Genomic DNA, 22,460 nt, shown 5'->3' with positions numbered 1-22,460 from the left:
CTTTTGGGGGTGTTGTCAACCTAGAGTTTTCCCCAATGTCAGTTTGCTAAACATTCTGTCAAACGGTAGTCCACCCTTGCTTGTCTTCTTGGCGTATTGGTTATATAAATGCAATTATCTAAAAAAAAAAAACGTTTGTACTTCTTAAAAGACCTTAGTTCAAACACGCACTAATCATGTCGACATGGGAGAACAGAATGTGAAAAGTGACAAAGACAACTTTTTACTTTGTTCTTTGTACTCTGTACTCTGCTCATGCATTTCTTAATTGAGCTTGAGCCAGCTAAAACAGCAAAAGTATAAAACCTGTGAAAACAATCTGGTCTAACCTGGTCTGGCTCTCACTTACCTAAGGATAATTTGTGTATTGTAAACAGTAATAGTGTCACTGCCCTGAAACAAATGCATCCACCCATTTGGTTTCAAGCCTTCGCAATTATGACCAGTTGATTTGGCATTCAGTTTCATCCTCTTCTCTTCTACATGACATTCCACCAGACCGAATGTGCTGAGTGGTGGTTGGTGCCACTCAGCTTGGCAGTCATGTTCCTGTCAGTCAACCACTGGGCAGCTACGTAGCTTGATTATGAGTGAGTGAGTGAATAAATAATTCATTATTTCACCTAATATAAGAGTTAGTAAAATGTATATCTAATCTGTTTGAACTTCAATGCCTTCTGGTGTGGTGTTGGGTAAATAATGCAAACTAGAGTCAAAGTTATGATACATTTGCATCTTTAATTAGATTTCCTGTGAACTGCTCTGTTTATTCCTGAAGAAAAACCAAACACAAAACGCTCTCTCAAACTCCTGAGTCAGTGCCTCTCCTCTCATATCATAGCCTGGTCTGCCTAATAGCACAGGATCACTATATTGACTGACAACACATGGAAATACATACAGTACATGACTTCTCCATGGCTGTAACCTGCGCCACATCAAATGAAAACGCTTTTGTGATTTTCCAAACATGTCAGCTAAACAGCAGCTCTCCAGGGCAGGATTGTGGCAGCTTAATGCTTCTGAGGAGATAGAGGGGCTCAACAGTAAGACAGCTTGTATAACTGTCGAATTTCTGATGTTGGAAAAAGAAATTGTATGTGACTCAGGTTTGTGCCGGTCGAACAATAGTCCTACCAGTGCAGAAATATCAGAGAGAGACCCAAAGCAAATAAAAGCACACTTCTGCCAGTCAAACCACGGAGAGCTTTTAGCAACGACCCCCAATGACTCCCACCTAACAGAGGCGACGCATAATGTCAACTGAAAAATGAAATACAACTTAAAACATGGACAAATGGGAAGCAGTTATCGTACTACAGGTAGAAACACTTTGTACATAGGCAGAATTGGGAGCACTGGAAAACAAATACAAGACTGAAAAATAACTGTTGTGTGTGTGCGCTGTAAACTTTCTGCATATTCATTGAAGCTTAGGCAAGGGATATGTGAAGCAGAATATGTTCTTAACTAAGGGGTGACCAATGGATTCACTACATGAGAGAGTAGTCTGTTTTTTGGATAGGCAGTAGAATTTCATGGCTCTTATAGAAGTAATGCAACAAGCCTCCCACCAACCTCTCAGCTGCAACAGGTCTGACTAAATGATTATGTTTTATAGGGAAATGTTCGGGGTGTGGGGGTGTTATTCAAATGACTGTAATTTGTAGCCTTTCAAAATGGAACACACTTGGAAGGGTCTATACTGATAATAGTAATAACTGATAATTAAAATGTATGATAATCAGTTGGCAAATCTGACAGAAAAGTGACACAGACGCAAACATGATTGAGCAAAGGTAATTTGTTGTGGATTTTTTTCCCCTAAAATATTCTGCACATAACTTGCTTGAACCCTTGTCCGTAAAAGTGCACTATGATGCAACTTTTTTGGTGGATGGTTCGTCACGTGCTTGTTATTGCTTTGACTTAAATTTTCCACAGTATGGCATTAAAGTTTTCTCTTTCCATGGAGTTGAGCAGGTGACACAATCAGGCCAGATCTGTGAAAAGGTGAGCCCGCAAACAGTAAGAATGCACATTTTAAGGCATTACTGAGCAGTAAAATCACCCTTTTATTATTAAATATGCAAGATAGAAACCATTACAGGTAAAGCAATACGTTGTTCAGCAGAGACAAACAGGTAGCAGACCCTCCACCAGAAAATACATAGTGTCCCTTTCAATGTAAAAGATTTAGGTATCTATACTTCACTTTAGTCAATTTTAAAGTGTATAATTCTTACTTTCACTTCACTACCTTTGAGTGAAGGTATCCTTACTTTCTACTCCACTACATTTTTTAACTGGACTGTAAAGTAAAAGTACTATTTATTATTGTTTGAGACCTGCTGAAAAGCCTGAGGGGTTTATCTTTAACACATTTATAGTTTGAGCAAACAAAAATATCTAACTAAAAACAGCAAGGAAAATTTTTACTTCAATTGTTTCTGTTGAATATGTATATTTATTTTATATTTTATTTCTATATTTTATTTATTTTATCAAAATCACTACTCATTTGAAGCTTTATTATTAGATCACAAAAACTGCGCAAAATACTTTTACTGTTTAAAGTATATCTTTAAACAGGTATTTTTACTTAAGTCGATTTTTTCATGGGATTGAGGGTTTTTATTATTATTATTTTTTTTGCTCCAGTATCTGCACTTTTACTTAAGTAACAAAATCTTACTTCTTTCACCACTGCCCCCTTTAATATCTAGACGTAGCTGCTTTACTTCATTTGCACCTGCTGTGTAAATATCTGTGACAGCACAGTTCACTTGGGCAGGGTTCACGGCCACAAGCACCTGATGCATATTCATCCTCCTGTAACCAGCTGGCACCTGCAGAGCCAGTCCTAATGGCTCCAAGCACCGACAAATCTCCCCCAAAGTCTCCTCTGGTTTGGACACCCGCCCGGAGGAGTGAGAGGTGGAGGAGGCTCAATTGGGTAAGGGGGACCAGAGCGTGAGGCCAAGCAGCTGGGAAAGGATGTGGGCAATAGGGCGACTCCAGCGAGGTGCCTTTTGATGGCTGTTACATCCCACTTGACATCATGAATCACACCACTTGCTCATGTAATCAGAGAGAACATTAATTCTGCTGCGGTAACGGAGAGCACGCACAAAAACATCAGTATTTGAACATGGCGACACACACGCACACAACAACAATAGTTTCACATTTTGCACATTTTACCAAAACGTCTCGAAAACAAAGACACGTTTTTAGAGATTACATTCGTTCCAAGCGACGCTGATGGTTACAATATCTTGATAATTAGACAAACAGAGTAATTACATCATGGCTAAAACCTGAGTTATTTCAAAGTATTCCCATATGAAACAGCACAACAATGTACTTAAAAATAAATGATGCCTTAATATTCTCATTATTAGCATGACTAAAGCTATGCTAGATATTCACACACATTGACGTAATGGATTTTCATAGACTTGTATTATGATAAGGTCCGGTCAAAACACAGAACCACGTTAAAGAAAGCGGCAATACTTTCTGAAGCACAATAGCCTCAAAAATAACAATTAAAGTGCATATGACAGGCTTTTACGTTTCTTGGGGGGATAGTACCTGTGGTAAATATGTATCAAGTGAAAAACTAAAATTGAAAAGAAAAGAACAAAAATACAGAAATGTACAAAATACCTCTACCTATGTCATCAACAGCATAACTTTAAGTATAATCATAACTTCTGTAAATGTAAATTAGACAAGTTTGCACTCTTGTTAACATTATAGTTGCTAGATAACAGTTATGGTTCTATGTCATATCTGCTGCCCATGACCAACCAGGAAGTAAAATTATAAATGTATAAAATAAATAAATAATGAAGGCAAGATTTGTAGTCAAATCTAAATATAATGTTTAAATATAATCTTTTAGTGAAATGAGTAGCCTAACCTGTCATATGCACTTTAAGATGGGAATTTATACACATTTATAACACAATATTCCAGTCAGTCAGTTTTATCTGCCCTTAATATGAGCCTTGGCCTGGAAAAAGAGCCCCGGTAATGTCCATCTTCTTCTGGCTTGTCTCCGGTGAATGCAGGTGTGGTGAATGGAGTGGACAGTCTCTGGATCAGGTTGAGCAGGTGGCTGTGGTCGTGGCTTCTTAGCATGGGCCCAGAACCCCATGACCTCTGGGTCACAAAAAGTCCTCATAGTCCAAGAGCTTGGAGTGCTGCCGCGTCTTCCACAGCCGATAAAGGCGGAAGTCAAAGTACATCTCGATCATCTCTTTGCCTGGATACAAAAGAACAGTCAGTGTGAGTGGGGTGTGTGTGAAATGTGTTTGAGTGATAGCAGTGGGTATTGAAATGATTGTTCCTATTCATTTTCAATGCAAATTTATTCTGGATATATACTATTAAACGGCACAGTATTAGAAAATGACTATGCAACAGTTTTACTTTTGTACCTTTTTCTGAAAATTGTAACCTGTAGGTGTAGTTCTGCATATGCATTGGCAGCATTTTTTAATTGATTTATTTAAATATTTGGCTTTTCTCAATATTAAAATAAGCACATAACAAACAAAACAAAAAACTATGTCACTCCTTCATTGTTTTTCCCTTGACCCTCCCGACATCTCCTCACATGCTACATTGGTAACATATCTAACTCTTTAAACAATTTGTAATCAAACAATGTTATTTTAAGTAAATGTCTTACGCATTGTTACTGATGCCATAACATTTTGTGTTGCTATTATGAAGCTATTATGTGGCACAACTTCACAAGTTAGGCATCAAGCAGAGAAAAATCACTTGAAGAGTGAGAGGTGAGTGGGGGAGGAGGCTCAGGAGAACCATGGAATAATGGTGGTCACAGTGACTCAACGGGGTGCCTTAGGTAAAGCTTCCACTTGACACCATGATTCATGATTGTGCAATCAGAAAAGCAAATTTTAGAGTTAGTTAGGTTACTTTCTTGGCAGTTACATTGAATTTTATCTTATGGTTAGTTTTGAATCTTATTGCCTTGCAACACTGAAATTATTATATTTAAAGATACACTATATAATTTTTCTGGTAGAAAGTTCATCATTTTGACTCCAAGGAGAAGTTAATGCTTTGTCTGGTGTGTTTCAGTTTGGCATTAAACATTTAACTTATGTTTATTCATGTCTATGTTTTAATACCTTACTTAACACATTGAAAAACATGCATTCTTATTTGAGCGGGGTTGCTTCTCCACAGATATGACCAGCTTCACCTTAAGTAAAGAGATAGCAATACATGGAGACAAATAGGTGACATGCCACTTGAAAAGTTAGTGGACCTTTCAGTGGTAAAGAATTAATCCTGATATTGACTTCATTAAAAAAAAAAACATTGTCTCAGTGGTCATTATGTGATATATATTAGTGGTGCACAGTCATGACATAAGAGTCTCACCCTGCGCAGACAGCTCCAGCGGTGACTCAAACTCCACTGAATAAGGCCTCATCAGATTCTTCAGTTTCTGGAACAGCTGTTGCCCGCAGATAAGAGAAAAGAAATGCACACTCCAATTAATCCTGTACTGCACTTGAAGACACTCACAGCAAGAGATCTCCCATCCCCTCACATCAAAACACAAACAACTATGGTCATAAATCCTGCTCATTATAAAAGACCAGGCACACATGCATTCTTCCTGTGCAGGTAACAAGGACAAGACCACCAAACGTCAATTTGGCTTTGATTTATGGGACCCCTACCACTCTAGAGTTGTAGGAAAATTAACAGTCTCCCCATGTGCGCAAGAATGTGAAAGTTAAGTATGCAGAAGTAATCCTTAAAAGCCTGCGCCAGAGATATCAAACACTAAAATATCTTTGTTTCTACTTTCTAATGCCAAAATGATAGAAAAGGCGTGGAGCTTTCATTACTTGGCAGCCCTTTGAAAATAGATAAAAGCAGGAGGGATGCCAGATTGAGAAAGGAGGAAGTGTCTGGGGAGATACAGGTGGAGAGGTTGAGAGGTAGAGGGGGGATGCAATGGCTTGAGTCACCTGGACGAGCCCACAGTGCATTGGCCAACAGAGACTGGGATTGTGCAGACAGAATCAAATAGCTAAAGGGGAGTTATATGATGTACATTGTGAAACTGGGTCAGGCTGTGTCCTTTTCAGGTGTGCATCATTTTAGACCTCCAAAAAGTTTGTACTATTCTAACATATTTTGGAGTCTATAACAGATTACTTTATACTGGGGCTAGGGCAACACACTGATACATAACCTATTTTTAAAAGGTCTGGTAAGGTAAAGGACACCTGTGTGATACCTAACCCACTCAGCCACTCTGCCGCTAGTACACATTAAAAGTCTACTGTTAATTTGCATTTTTACTGTGGGGGACATCACTGTTGAATGACCTTTAGACATATGTTTAAATAATACACTATGGTGATTTGTTTAATTCAGTGAAATATGATTGAGTGAAAATTTGCACTTGAATGGCACTTGTATTTGATTTGTTTACTCACTCAAAAATGAATGAGAATAATGCACTTAATTTATATAACGCTTTTTTTTGGACAAAGGCTTTAAAGTGTATTATTCATTCACTCCATAATCGGCAGTAATAAGTTATTATAGCGCACGCTGCCAATATGAGCCCATCCTACACCCACCATTCATTCATTCACTCACATAGTCAAGGTGGGTGAAGTGTCTTGCAAAGGACACAACAACAGTATGGGCAGCAGTATCTGCAGCCACAGTGGCAGCTGGTATTTCCATCTGTCTTCCATCCCAGTATTAACCAAGCCCAAATTTGCTAGATCTAACAAAACTGGCCATTTTTAAGGTGGTGTGGCCGTAGTAGGTAAATGTATCTGGGATGCAATATACTTTATAATAATGTAGAGCATATTAACCACAGAATGGTTTGTAAATTAATTTGTTTTCCTATGAGACAATGCATATCACAGTTCATTTGAAACAAAATGTTATATATCTGTCTTCATTTCCACAAAAAATGCAGTAGCCTCCCACGTGGGAAATCACTCGTAGATCTTTGGGACTTTGCCAAATGCTAAAAACGCAGTATCCATTTTTCTTTTTGGATATGAGCACTTCATTTGTGTTTGGCTGGAGGCGGGCAGATATCAGGGATGCACAACGCGAACTGCCAGGCTGTCCATCAAGAACGCAGAGATCCACTTTATGTAACAAAGCGTTCTGGCAGACACACAAGGTTGGGTCAAACTAACATCTCCTGTCTGTGTGTGGGGTCTGCCTGCTTCTATTATTTCTTTAGAAGAGAGAGTGGAAGTTTTTCTTTTTGTTTGTTTTGTGTCAAGGTCAGTCAGAGTAGATCTCTGCTGTATCCACAAACATTTACATTACAGAAGCGCAGGTGCAGACAAGACACACAGACAATGGGTGAGCTCAGAGCTGGAATAAAAAAGAACTGTTCAACAAATTGAAATGACATAAAGGACAACAAAAGAGAGACTACAAATATTACAATGTCTCTGGGAGCTAGTAATGAGTACACCATATTTCTTGCAAAAAGTGGATTATTTTTGTTGTAATTTGTTGTGATGCTTATGATTAAAATTTGGTTGTGCATTGATGGATCTGTTTTCTGTCTTTAGCACTATCTGCATTAGTCAATTATAGACTTGGTGGAAAGCCAAATAGATAAGAGCAAACATTTGCATAAAAATGTCAAATATAACACTATTAACCATTTACTTGCTGATCATGTAGTAATTGCATCTGACACAGGGATAGATCTGACTAAGATACCTCCTCTCGACAAATGGTAGATAACAGATCTACCCATTCTTGCTCTGCGTTGTATCACCAAAGACATCTAGCACACACAGGCTTGTAGTATCTGCAGTAATCTCACAGTAATCTCCTTCACTGATGGAGTGGCTTTGGTCAAGTACCTTCTCTCCGTTCGGGTTCCCCAGGACATAACAGCCCATGATATGAATGAGGTTTGGTTCAGGGTTGATCTTGCTCATCAAGCGACTTAATCTCTTCCAGAATCTGTGAATAAATAGTTGTTTTAACTACACATTATTCTTCAGACCATCAGAAAGCAGACTATAACTTAACCTAAAAAAAAAAACCTCTCTGATCGGAATTGTTCTGAGCTTTTATAAGTATGGCCATGGACAGAATGAGAATGAGGAAAAATTGTATATTCTATATGCAGTCATTGGCAGCAAAGTTCAGTTGTGATTCTAGTTTCTTTTTAGTTTCATTTTTTCTGGTAATAGCATAGACTACTTTCCTTTTAAGAGTAAAAATTTGTATTTGAAATAGATAAGTTGAGGGAATATATTGCATTGTAGAAGTATTGATCTAACTGTGAATCAGTGTAACTTACTGGCTCATGTCCTCTTCCTTTTCAACCTTGGCAAATGTGGCCACTTTATTCTTGAGTAAGTACAGATGACCAGGACCGCCCTGAAAGAGAGCACACTCTAATTACCCTCTTGAGGACTTCAGTGCACAGGCACAGTGCGGACATGTTTGCTCAATGTAAATACTGCACTGGGGATGAAGCCTATTATCTGCTGTTCGGACACAGTTTAAAATGAAAGTACAAAGAAGGCAAGAAGAGGGCAGGGGCAGCAAAAACAGTGTATGATATATGGAGCAAAGGGGGAAAAATGCACTTCTTGATCATGGTGGTTATACTTTTTCTATACAAAGGGCAAGAGGTAAATCGATTTAGGTTCTTCTTACTGATATGAACTACACATTTGAGCATTAAATAGCCAATATTAATCTAACTCCACTTCTTGAGCTGTTAACCATGTTATAGCATTCTTTCACAAAAAACACCCCCTGTGTGTTTGTTTTCATTTGTGCATTTTTGACTACTGCTGAATAAGCCTGTATAAGAAACAGCTATTGTTTGCAGCCTTATTCAAGCTGCTTCACTGCATTCATTCTTCACACAATGGCATTTTGTTTGAACAGAAATAATTCAGTACATATTTAAATTATATTTATTATTAAACATTCAGCACTGCAAAGATTAATTGTTCAACACTAAGACCATCCAAAACCTTTTCAACAGTGGTCTTCCATTCTACCAAAGAACATTTCCTGCCTCTAACCTGACAAAAGATGAGCATTCTCCAGAACTTGCTGCCTCGTCTGTACGCTGTGAGCTTCTTCTCTATCTCCTCTGTAAAAGACACAAGAAAAGGACTTTAAAAAGAGCAAAGCAAGCTAGAAAAGGATCCACATAAAGAAGACATTATAAAGGGGAATCTCTAGTGCTTGAGTTCAAGAACAGTGTAATACGGATACAGTGGAGCAGGGGCTGAAGTTTATTTATATTTGATCCTATAGCAAAAGGAGATGTCATGGTAAAATAAAATAAGAAAACACTACAAGAAAACACTAAGTATATGCAATGACTTCAAATTCATGAATAATGTATGGGTATCAGTGTACAGTGGATCATTATAACAAGTCTATGAGACCATTTAGTGGTAATAAACCAGACGGTTATTAATAAAATGTTAATTTGCATATATTAGCATCATTGTTTCAGCCATTTTGCCCGGTTCAGCTCATAATTGCAGTTGTAGCACAGGATATTGCTTTTTCCCATTTCACATCATTATTAAAGCGTCTGATTAAAAGAAGTCTGCAATACACTTTCAACATAATATGTATAATACGCAAAATGCCAAGTTTGATTTGCATTTGTCATACAGCATAATTCACTATATTATGTTACTGTGTATTGAGTTTTCTTCTATGCTTCATAAACACCAGCACCATAATACCAAGTTATTGGTATTTTCCATGGGAACATATAATTCACACCAAAAAAGTTATATACAACTGATTCTCAATCTTTTTTTTTTCCTCTGTGACTGTGTGTGTGTGTGTGTGTGTGTGTGTGTGCGTGCGTGTGTGTGTGTGTGTGTAAGAGTCTGGGGATCCTGACTCATAGGGAATCACTGGTACATGCCAATCAATGAACATGAATATAACAGCTGACTATGGTTAGAGGATTATGCAGTTATATCTGATGCCTTTACTAATTCAGTGATATGTAAGTATTTGCTAAAATATATTAACAGCATAAATTAAACCATGTATGCTAAACATATGCTCATTCATCAGTTTTAGCTTTCTGTTTTTAAGATCCATTTTGAGCACTTATCACCATTGACAAGCTAATATGTTATTTTGCATTGTTAATCACTATGGAAACAGGGCTCATCACTCTCAAGCTCATCGTAGCTGGATACTGTGATTCAACTTCACCAACCAGACTTAACTTAAACTCAGATCAGTAATAAAAACATTTTGTGCAACACATCTCACATGCAGGGCTGTACACTCACCTAAAATGTCATCAAATGTGGCGTGTTCATGGTCCTATAGGAGTGAAAAGAGACGCATTAGCATTCATCAGAGCATCAAGTTTTCTAAGTGATTTTCTTATGCAGAGCAGGTGTAGGGCTGCTGAGCTGTCAGGGCTGTCTGCTACTGTGTTTGTGCTTAGACTCACATAGAGGATGGGGATGATTGAAGGGTCATCCCTGCGGATTATAGTGGGAACATACTCCGCCTTGGGGACCTTGGACGAGATCAGCTGCAGGTGAGAAAAAGAAAAATACCAGTGTAAGACTTTCATTTACTGATTCCTAGTGATTCTTTAAAGGTGCACTATGTAACTTTTCTGATGATAGGTATGTTTAAGTAGACTAACTAAGTGTGACGTCACCCATATAGTTCAGCTCCAGCCAAATGAAGCTCATCAACCCAAGCAGTTGTTGCAGCTGTTTTGGAATAGAGCTCCATATTTGGGATTCAACAGAAAGTGAATTGGAGCCAGTGGAGCACAAACATGCCCATGCTTACTTTCTGTTCAGAATGTGGGAGCTAGCAGGTTAGCTATGTTTATTTAAATGTACATTTCTATGGTTTTCTGCCATACCAGGAAATATTCCAGACAACTCAACAACCAGGTAGTGGACCCACCTACTCAAAATGCTACATAGTGTACCTTTAAATGAGAGTCTGTTTTATTTTGTTCTCCTTTACGTTAGTCCACATTTACTTTACTTTAGTCCCATTTTGGACCAGATTTAGCACCATGTTTGGACTTGGTATAGTCCTGATTTAGATCTGGTGTACTTGGAGTGCCAAATATTTTCGTAGGTGGTACTAGGTGTGAAAAGTTTGAGACTTTATTATAGAGAGGTCAATAGTGGAAAACTGACATAGATTCAAGCAGCAGCAGCAGGCTACAGGCTGTCTGCCTCCTCACTGCTCCAAGCACATATGGGATTGTTTTTCCTCAAAATACATTCTGTACATTATATAAAGCTAAGCAAAGATGAGATTTCCTGGCTCAATATGAGTTCTTAAGATGCGTCTTTATTGATGCTTTCGCAGTGCATATCTAGCCACCTGTAATATGCTTATGAAAGAAGAAGTGTCCTTGCTTTGATATTGTCTGGAATACAATAAAACCACTGTTTGTGATTTACTAGCAAATAGTAAAACCCTGAGATAGAAAACATAGCAAAACTTTGAGATAGTAAACAATTATCTTAATTGCTTTAGATAATCTAATTCAGTGATTGGAATGTTCCACCGTATGGCATTAAACATTGCATTTACTCACATACAGTTACTTAAAACTGTCTTGAAAAATGAATTCCTACTTTGAGTTAGCTTTTCTCTCCACAGATTTGACCTGTAACTTGGTGGCTTGGTGGTGTCACCTACTTGGCATCATCTCCATGGAAGAGTTTAAAGTCATACTGTGGAACATTCCAGGCAAAACAATACCATCTCCACAGAGACAAGCAGGTGGCATGCCCTCCACCAGAAATATTGCATACTGAACCTTTTAGAGTTTAAAATATTGTGCCATTCTGTTTTCCATTATTGGCTGCAGTTACATTTTTTCAAGCTTCATTAGCTTCATTGGTGAGTAACATTTATTTCAGACCATTTAATCATAGATGTTTATTTGAGTTTCAGAAGCAGCTGCCTCACCATAATTTTGGGTGGTACAAAATCGTCCCCCTCACACGCCTGCCTCTCCTGCTCCTTCTCCTCCTCCCAATCCATGCTTTCCTCCTGACCGCCCTCCTCCACGTTCCCACTGGATGCCTGCAAGTCTCCACCTGAAGCGAGAGAGAGAGAGAGAGAGAGAGAGAGAGAGAGAGAGGAGGGTCAATGATGTAAAGAGGAGGAAGAGGATAGGTGAGAGAGGAGAGGAAGAGGAAGGGGGCAAGCGTATGGGACTCTTAATGATGGGACACAGAGGAGTGACAGATGGAAGAAGGCTACTGCATAGACAGCTGCAGAGGAACACAGAGAATGAGTGATAGTGGCAGTGGCAGCAGAGTATTTCAGAACAGCTAACAAGGAGGGCAACCTGACTTTATACAGTAGCATGTATAAGTACTGTCTATACTCTGCCTATAACAGTATGTAATAGACCAGAAGCATAGTAGCCTGATGGAAAATAACTAAATACTTGCATTTGGGCAGGTCTTTAAAGTGCCTATGACAGGTTAGACTAGTCATTTCACTAAAACTCAGCTAAGACATTATACTAGTAAATAATAGAAATAAAGAAATAAAAGAAATAAGGATATCCAAAAACACCTTTATTTTGTTGAGATCATATTTCTACGATCTATCATTAAAAAATGTTTTTTATGGATAAATTGTGGCAAACTTTTGGATAGAATTCTTCCTAATGTTTAGGACTCTCTTCTTCCAGCAATTTGAACTTTTCTTCACAAACTGCTTCTTGACTGGTGTAAAGCTATCATATATATTTATAATAAGTACAGTCTGATCCCACCAAATTAAGCACAAATCTGTCATAATAAAAACCTTCCATGTGCACTTGAAACATGTTTGCACTTGCACTTGTACATAAATCCATCCATCCATTTTCGTCTGCTTATCCGGGGCCGGGTCGCTGGGGCAGCAGCCTAAGCAGGGACTCCCAGACTTCCCTCACCCCTGATACGTCCTCCAGCTCCTCCGGGGGAATCCCGAGACGTTCCCAGGCCAGCCGAGAGACATAGTCCCTCCAGCGTGTCCTGGGTCTTCCCCGAGGCCTCCTCCCGGTGGGACATGCCCGGAACACCTCCCGAGGGAGGCGCCCAGGAGGCATCCGGAACAGATGCCCGAGCCACCTCAACTGGCTCCTCTCGAGGTGGAGGAGCTCTACTCCGAGCTCCTCCCGTGTGACTGAGCTCCTCACCCTATCTCTAAGGGAGCGCCCAGTCACCCTGCGGAGGAAACTCATTTCGAGCGCTTGTATCCGCGATCTCGTCCTTTCGGTCACTACCCAGAGCTCATGACCATAGGTGAGAGTAGGAACGAAGACTGACCGGTAAATCGAGAGCTTCGCCTTTCGGCTCATCACTGCCGAAGCTGCATCGATCTGCCTGTCAATCTCACATTCCGTCCTCCCCTCACTCGTGAACAAGACCCCGAGATACTTGAACTCCTCCACTTGAGGCAGGGACTCTCCACCCATCCGGAGAGGGCAAGCCACCTTTTTCCGGTCGAGAACCATGGCCTCGGACTTAGAAGAGCTGATCTTCATCCCAGCCGCTTCACACTCGGCTGCAAACCGCCCCAGTGCACATTGCAGGTCCTGGTTCAATGAAGCCAACAGGACAACATCGTCTGCAAACAGCAGAGATGAGATCCTGTGGTCCCCAAACCGGACCCCCTCCGGCCCCTGGCTGCGCCTAGAAATTCTGTCCATAAATACAATGAACAGAACCGGTGACAAAGGGCAACCCTGGCGGAGTCCAACATGCACCAGGAACAGGTCTGACTTACTGCCGGCAATGCGAACACAGCTCCTGCTCCGGTCATACAGGGACCGGACAGCCCTTAGCAAAGGGCCCCGGACCCCATACTCCCAGAGCACCCCCCACAGGACACCACGAGGGACACGGTCGAATGCCTTCTCCAGATCCACAAAGCACATGTGGACTGGTTGGGCAAACTCCCATGAACCCTCGAGCACCCTATGGAGAGTGTAGAGCTGGTCCAGTGTTCCACGGCCAGGACGAAAACCACACTGCTCCTCCTGGATCCGAGGTTCGACTATCGGCTGGATTCTCCTCTCCAGTACCCTGGCATAGACCTTACCGGGAAGGCTGAGGAGTGTGATCCCCCTATAGTTGGAACACACCCTCCGGTCCCCCTTCTTATACAGAGGGACCACCACCCCGGTTTGCCAGTCCAGAGGTACTGTTCCCGACCGCCACGCGATGTTGAAGAGGCGTGTCAGCCAAGACAGCCCTACAACATCCAGAGACTTAAGGTACTCACCACGGATCTCATCCAACCCCGGAGCCTTGCCACCAAGGAGCTTTCCAACCACCTCAGTGACTTCAGCCAGGGTGATGGATGAGTCCGTCTCCAAGTCCCCAGCCTCAGCTTCCTCATCGGAAGACGTGACGGTGGGATTGAGGAGATCCTCAAAGTATTCCTTCCACCGCCGGACAACGTCCCCAGTCGAGGTCAACAGCTCTCCCCCCGCACTGTAAACAGTGTTGGTGAAGAACTGCTTCCCCCTCCTGAGGCGCCGGATGGTCTGCCAGAACCTCTTCGAAGCCGTCCGACAGTCCTCCTCCATGGCCTCCCCGAACTCCTCCCAGCTCCGAGTTTTTGCCTCCGCAACCGCACGGGCTGCAGCACGCTTGGCCCGCCGGTACCCGTCAGCTGCCTCAGGAGTCCCCCGAGCCAGCAAGGCCCGATAGGACTCCTTCTTCAGCTTGACAGCATCCCTTACTTCCGGTGTCCACCACTGGGTTCTGGGGTTGCCGCCGCGACAGGCACCACAGACCTTACGCCCACAGCTCCGAGCAGCCGCATCGACAATAGAGGCAGAGAATGAAGCCCACTCGGACTCCGTATCTCCAGCCTCCCCCAGAATCCGGGAGAAGTCCTCCCGGAGGTGCGAGTTGAAAGTCCCTCTGACAGAGGGCTCCGCCAGACGTTCCCAACAGACCCTCACACGCTTGGGTCTGCCAGGTCCCTCCGGCTTCCTCCTCCGCCAGCGAACCCAACTCACAACCAGGTGGTGATCAGTTGACAGCTCAGCCCCTCTCTTCACCCGAGTGTCCAAGACACGCGGCCGGAGGTCAGATGACATGACTACAAAGTCGATCATTGACCTCCGGCCTAGGGTGTCCTGGTGCCACGTGCACTTATGGACACCCTTGTGCTCGAACATGGTGTTCGTTATGGACAAACTGTGACTAGCACAGAAGTCCAATAACAAAACACCACTCGGGTTCAGATCAGGGAGGCCGTTCCTCCCAATCACCCCTCTCCAAGTGTCACTGTCGTTGCCCACGTGGGCGTTGAAGTCCCCCAGGAGAACAACGGAGTCCCCGGTCGGTGCACTGTCTAGTACCCCTCCCAAGGACTCCAAGAAGGCCGGGTACTCTGCACTGCTGTTCGGCCCGTACACCGACACCGCCGACACCACAGTGAGAGACCTGTCCCCGACCCGAAGGTGCAGGGACGCGACCCTCTCGTTCACCGGGGTGAACTCCAACACACAGCGGCTGAGCTGTGGGGCAATGAGCAGGCCCACACCAGCCCGCCGCCGCTCCCCGCGGCCAACGCCAGAGAAATGGAGAGTCCAGCCCCTCGCAAGGAGTTGGGTTCCAGAGCCCAAACTGTGCGTGGAGGTGAGGCCGACTATATCTAGTCGGTAACGCTCAACCTCCCGCACAAGCTCAGGCTCCTTCCCCCCCAGCGACGTGACATTCCATGTCCCCAGAGCTAGTCTCCATGTCCGGAGATCCGGTTGCCGAGGCCCCCGCCGTCGACTGCCGCCCAGATCTCTCTGCACCGGCCCCATATGGATCCTCCCGCGGGTGGTGGGCCCACGTGAGGACGGCCCCACGTCACTCCTTCAGGCTGAGCCCGGCCGGGCCCCGTGAGGGAAGGCCCGGCCACCAGGCGCTCGCTGGCGAGCACCCACCCCAGGCCTGGCTCCAGGGTGGGGCCCCGGTGACGCCAATCTGGGCGACGTAACTGGCCTCGTTGGTACACTTGTCATATAGGGCTTCTGAACCGTTCTTCGTCTGACCCATCCCCCCGGACCTGTTTGCCTTGGGTGACCCTACCAGGGGCATGAAGCCCCCGACAACATAGCTCCCGGGATCATTCGGGCACTCAAACCCCTCCACCACGATAAAGTGACGGTTCCAGGAGGGGTACATATAAATCACGCCATGTAATTGTCAGCTATATTTAAAATCATAGAAGTCATTCGGTACATAGTCCAATGAGATTCATTTGGTCTTCCGATATTTTATGTTATTAGGTTCTTTTCACATAACGTTTCACTTTTCAACATCACGTGACCACTCTGAGGAAGACCGCTAGTGAGCCGTCTAAACTGTCAGGTATGAAACAAAACTCTATGTCTGAAAAAATAACCTAATAACAGTCATTCAGTACAGTACAAATCTCAAATGTCCCAATCGATGCCTGTGTCACTGTTGTATCTGCTCCTTTCTACACATACAAACACACTGCAGCTGCTTTCAACGACCAGAGCCCAGAGAATATGCAGGTTATGGTTTGAAAAAGTTCAGCCAATTCATTGTTCATTGTTCATTTAATATACTAAAATTATTATTTTTTAAGTAATATTTTTAGTATTTTTAATGCATACCTTGTTCTTCTGTAAATAGAAGAATTTAGCAAATTTCCACATAGAGAGTAACTATAACAACAAAACACTAGGGCTGAACGATTTTAGATAGATATCTAATTGTGATTCAGTTTTTAATGATTTATGTTTTAATAAGATTTTAATCAGTGCTCATATTTTAAACACATCCAGGAGCATTAACATTTGAGAGAAGACTGAAAGATGAACTCTGAAATCTCAAAGACAGCAATTATTTAAAAAACACATAATGTTATCTGTGCCTTCTAACACTGTAGTTTACACCTTGAAAAACGTGTTCTGAAATACATGGGATTTTTATATTCATTTCAAACCTTGACAGCACGTTGTTACTTTAACTAGGTGGACTTAAAGTTTAAATAATTGAAGACAGCGCTGACCACCAATCAATGGCAGTGCACAGGCATATATTATTGACAACAACTTTACCCCAAGGAGTCTTTCTTTATACAAACCATTTATAACCCTAAAAAAAGACTATCTTTACTCCTCACAAAGCTACAGGAAAATCCCCAAAAGCATAGATACTGAAGTGTTGTACAAAAAGCAATCATTTCAAAGAATGCATCTTTAAAATTATTATTTAGATGGATTGAATGAAAAATGACACATTTTGAAGGATTGTGAACACATGAGATAGAGACAATAACACCTTTTTAGGAAGAAGTCAGGCACCACCTACACTATGCTATCATCATTATTCTTCATCTGAACACATTACAACACTGATGATGAAGGTGGAGGCGACATCACACACACAGACATCAACAAACGTAACAAACAGCACATGCCAACGCAGCAGCCTCTGAACGCAGCTCAACCAGATCTCAACTACACACACCATATACTCACAGAGTGTCCACTAGGGTCTCTGAGGACAGACCACAGGGCAGAGGGACATGAGACAAGGGTTGGTGGGGGAGCGAGAGTGCTCTGTAATGTCTTTGTAATGAACGGATTTGAAATAATGTAATCCACAATGGAATAAAAGATAAACTAACATAGTACATATTAACTGAACTTTTAGCATAAATCCAAAATCAGAACAAAAAACACAAACACACACACAAATGTTCTACTTGGTGTTTATTTTTATTTTTGTATATTCAGTGTGCAACTGCTAACCCTGAACCACCACTGACCTTAGAGCTTTAAGAGCTTGTCAAGCTTGATATTTTTTGCCCATTGTGACAATAATCATGTTTCAGTGGATGTGCGGATTTGCGGCCAATATAACATTACAAACTGAGGTCAGGATTGTAGAATTTTCACTTAGGCTAATGTCAAACCAGTGGAGATGTTGAGATGCTAAATACTAAATTCAAGTATTTTTACACTATATATATATATATAAAAAAAAAAGTGTTTCTCACCTTCCACGGTGGTAGGTCTCTCTCACCCTCATTCAGCTCGGGTCCTCTACCAGAGGCCTGGGAGCTTGAGAGTTCTGCGCAGTATCTTTGCTGTTCCCAGTACTGCACTTTTCTGGACTGAGATGTCCATTGTTTTTCCCGGTATCTGTTGAAGCCACTCTTCCAGTTTGGGGGTTACAGCCCCGAGTGCTCCGATCACCACAGGCACCACTGATGCCTTTACTTTCCAGGCTCTCTCCAGCTCTTCCTTGAGCCCCTGGTATTTCTCTAGCTTCTCGTGTTCCTTTTTCCTGATATTACCATCACTTGGTATTGCGATGTCCACCACCACGGCTCTGTTCTGTTTCTTATCCACCACCACTATGTCTGGTTGGTTCGCCATCACCATTCTGTCAGTCTGTATCTGGAAGTCCCACAGGATCTTGGCTCGGTCATTCTCCACAACCTTTGGAGGTGTTTCCCACCTTGATCCTGGGGTTTCCAGCCCGTACTCTGCACAGATGTTTCTGTACACTATGCCCGCCACTTGGTTATGTCGCTCCATGTATGCTTTCCCTGCCAGCATCTTACACCCTGCAGTTATGTGCTGGACTGTCTCAGGAGCCTCTTTGCACAGTCTACACCTACATATATATATATATATATATATATATATATATATTTATTTATTTATTTATTTTAAATTATTATTATTATTTTTACCATCAGTGATTTGTCCCAGATCTTTTTTCTGTTTGACATTGTTTTGGATAATGCACCTCAATGGACATATTGCACTGTGGCTTTTTGAAGTTTGACAGCAAGATCTATATAAAAATCATATGCATGAAGACACTGATTCCTCGTCACACTTCCTAACTGTGGTAGCAGTATGCATGTGTATGCTCATATCACAGTGACAGTGAATAAACCTGTGAGCTGATTACAGACCTTTTTCTATCAGACAAATGCTGCTAAATGGCTTTCCGCTCAGGAGCCACCTGCGTTTGAAATTAATTAATGACAAAATAGAGAGAGAGAGCGGAGACACAGTGAGCTGTAATCAACCTGTCAGTCTGGATGTGCAGGCACATCTGATCACACACTTGTGCAGACAATGTAAGCCTCTGACATCACCACAGGCCCAAGTTTGAGGTTACTTTTATGTAGTCTCTTTAGTATGGGGTTGCCACAGCAATTCATACCAAATAGTGTGCAATAATTCACATAATCATTTCTTACTCTATCAGGGCTTGAAAACAGCATTACTTTTGACCATATTCTCATACAACAGCTAACAATATACTGTAACTAACTAGAGTATATAGTAAGTGTGAATGACACTGGCAACCCTCTATTGGTGGACAACCCAATAAGCTTTCTACACCATGCACTACTGCATAAAAATAAAGCTCCTCTCATTTCAAGTTTGTCCTATGATACCTACATGGCAGACTCTTAACAGACTTAGGCCATCTTCCAACAAAGGTTATGAGATGTCTCCATAAAGGGATATACAACACATGTGTCATGCACATACAGGCTCTGTGTCCACTCACTGTCTTTGTTCTCATGAGTAGAGTCAGTCTTGACAGGGGTGGGGTCACTCCAGGAGCGGCTGAAACTCTTCGATCTACGCTCAGCGAAAGCTGGTGCAGGTGGAAAGATAGTCACGCCCACACACACACACACACACACACACACACACACACACACACACACACACACACCCACAGTGTCCCATCTACACTCTACAACAGCTAACACAGGACCAGGATGCAGCTACAGTGAGGTAAGGAGACACAGGGCCTTTCTGTACTAGCACCACAACTCACGAGAACAGCAACTCTCACTCTCACACACCTGGTTGTAAAGGGGGTGATGCCAACATTTGGGAGACACAGCCAGATCAATGCATTTCTGATTATATAGCCCTATTTGAACTATATAGATTTCAGATTGTGTCTCACAGCTCTCTCATTTCACTTTTAATTGGTTTCAGCCATGTCTTGTTCAAACTTGACCCACTTCTCAGTTGTTCTTACAAAACACTTTGTATAATGTGATAATTATCTAAATCAAACTACTGTTTCAAAAATGGAAGGTGAAAAAAGTGACTTTATTTGTAGAAAATGTGAGACAGAGATAAATATAGTGTTATGGGGCAAACTGTGAGCAAGTGACAGGTGGATTTATCCAGTTGCAAAGAAGCGCGAACTTTCAGAAGCAGATGACCTTACCTCTTCAAGGTAGTATAAAGCCACTGTTTGCATGAATCATGATAAAAATCCAAATATTGATTTGACTCCAAGAAAATGTTGATGTCATATTTTTGGCACATCAACCATGCCTATGTGTGGTCTCTTGCCTGTAGAGTTACACTAATGCTTTGGTTGACATAACTGATCCATATGTCATGTGTTTTACAATAAAATAAAAATTACACAGGGTAACTTTTCAGTCAGTATTGATCTTCTACATTAAAATTGTGTATGCACTGTTATTTCAGCATATACTGGCTGTAGATAATTGAACTTTCAGGCAACATAGTGGAAACTATAGCAACAACAAAGCAGAGGAGGGGCACAGACACCTATAGCGGATACATACAGAAACATGCACTGAGTCACTTTTCCTTCTCATCAAACAACCAGTAGCAGCAGCACATCTGATCTGAGTCCACACACCATGCATGCACACACGCACGCACACACAAAACCCACATATAAAACAGCAAACGCACATATGACAGTGGGGTGAACCAGAGAACAAACACTCCACAAATGTCTGACTCACTCTGCGCTTTCATCCGCCGGCTGCCCACCATCCGAAGATGCTTCCGGAAGTTCCTGTGGGCCCACGGATCAGAAGTGGAGGAGGGAGAATCCGGGCAGCGGAGGAACCCAAATGTAAAAGAGAGGAGAGGAGGGAGCAGTGGGCGGGATGTGAACAAAAGGAGACAAGAAGGAGATGTTACTTTTAGTAGCTGTGTCTAAATATGCAAATAATTATAGGTAAATGGGAGAAATTAGAGTGTTTTCCTGTCAGAGTGAAAGGAAAATACATGGTGTGGGTGCAGTAAGTGACTTTAGAATGGGCTTCAATCTGCCCAGCTATAAGCAAGCCACGGGTGCAATTAAACATAGACAAGGTATAATTTAAAGGTTTTGCCATATATCAACTTTGATATGCCATTTATAAACACAGGGCCACCTCAATTAGAACTGCATAAACTCACTGCAAAATGATCATTATGGTAATGTGAAAAACACTGCAGCTCTACATGATTCTGGTGTTTTTATTTCACTATTTTGTCAGTAAGTCATGATATGAACAGTAATAACAGACCAATCAGATGCCTTCTGTCCACAAGGTTGGACCCAGTTAGTGTTAGCAACAAGTTTTACACAAGTCCTGTTTAAATATGGCCACCAGTTTGTTTAAATAGATGAAGCTTAGTGGTGCGTGGCGCCACTTAAAGGTTGTATAGAGGATTTTCCAAGGAACGAGAAATCCAGCGACTGTTTGTCCTTTTTCAAATGTTGCGCATGCGTGAAACCACCCCCCTCCCCTACAGCTCCCTACGTAGAAACGCCTTCTCCCGCCTCCTCACTACGCCAGAAACAGGTTTGTTTACAGCCGGTGAGCTGCACATGACTTGTAAACAACTAACTACAGTGTTGGTTAGGCAAGGCGGAGAAGTGAGGAGCGGGGGGAGCGGGTGTGCGGACATTTCGTTCGCGGACGAGAAGTGAGGAGCAGGGAGAAGAGCGGAGCAGGGAGAGAGGAGAGAGGAGAGAGGAGAGGGGAGCGGTGCGCGGAGATTCCGTGCCCGTAGAAGTGAGGAGAAGGGGGAAGAGCGGAACGGGCAGCGGGGACAGGAGTAGGAAAGGGGAGCAGAGAAGGTTGCGCGGAGATTCAGTGCGAATGAACTAGCTACAACACGCAGCAGCAAGCGGACTTTTCTTTGCCTTGAAAATTACGTTTTCAGACATAGGATATCGCTTTCGTGTCCTGAAAAACGTTTGACTAGCTCTTGGAAATAAAGTACGTTTTCATAATAAGCAGAAGTTACCTGTCCAGGAGTAATTTGGCGACCAATGCGTCAGTCTTTAGACCCTGCGTCTGCTTCAGTCGCGCCATCGCTCCTGGATTCTTGTCTGCCATTGCAACAAACTTTGTGCTAACTGCGAGGAAGATATAGGTCAAAAAAAGCCGCTAAGAACTGTTGCATTGGTGGAGTAAACAGCGTCTGTGCGTCTTGCGTCTGTGGACTGCGTGACAGGCGTACGTAAACCACGTACCGGCGGCGCGCAGGCAGGTCAGTTACGCTAGAAACGTAGGGAGTTTGATTGATAGCCTGTCAGCTAACAGATAACGAGGCCGTGTCGTTA

General features: G+C 42.4%; 1 protein-coding gene across 1 annotated transcript in view; it reads right to left on the bottom strand.

The window, feature by feature from the left end:
• Positions 1-4,087: 4,087 nt before the first annotated feature.
• Positions 4,088-22,460, bottom strand: part of nsmfa (NMDA receptor synaptonuclear signaling and neuronal migration factor a) — a 47,177-nt gene continuing 28,804 nt past the window's right edge. Inside the window, 10 exon segments of the mRNA XM_055154205.1 lie at positions 4,088-4,273; positions 5,428-5,503; positions 7,917-8,019; positions 8,363-8,442; positions 9,102-9,172; positions 10,350-10,383; positions 10,517-10,600; positions 12,016-12,146; positions 19,626-19,715; positions 20,863-20,915. Of these exon segments, the coding sequence (XP_055010180.1) occupies positions 4,176-4,273; positions 5,428-5,503; positions 7,917-8,019; positions 8,363-8,442; positions 9,102-9,172; positions 10,350-10,383; positions 10,517-10,600; positions 12,016-12,146; positions 19,626-19,715; positions 20,863-20,915 (820 nt within the window). The 3' untranslated portion in view covers positions 4,088-4,175.

Source organism: Boleophthalmus pectinirostris, unplaced genomic scaffold (assembly GCF_026225935.1).
Source record: "Boleophthalmus pectinirostris isolate CB_2022bp ecotype Guang Dong unplaced genomic scaffold, ASM2622593v1 HiC_scaffold_18, whole genome shotgun sequence".
Classification (NCBI taxonomy): domain Eukaryota; kingdom Metazoa; phylum Chordata; class Actinopteri; order Gobiiformes; family Gobiidae; genus Boleophthalmus; species Boleophthalmus pectinirostris.
Note: the sequence above shows the minus strand (reverse complement) of the source record. Positions and strands in the feature narration are given on the sequence as shown.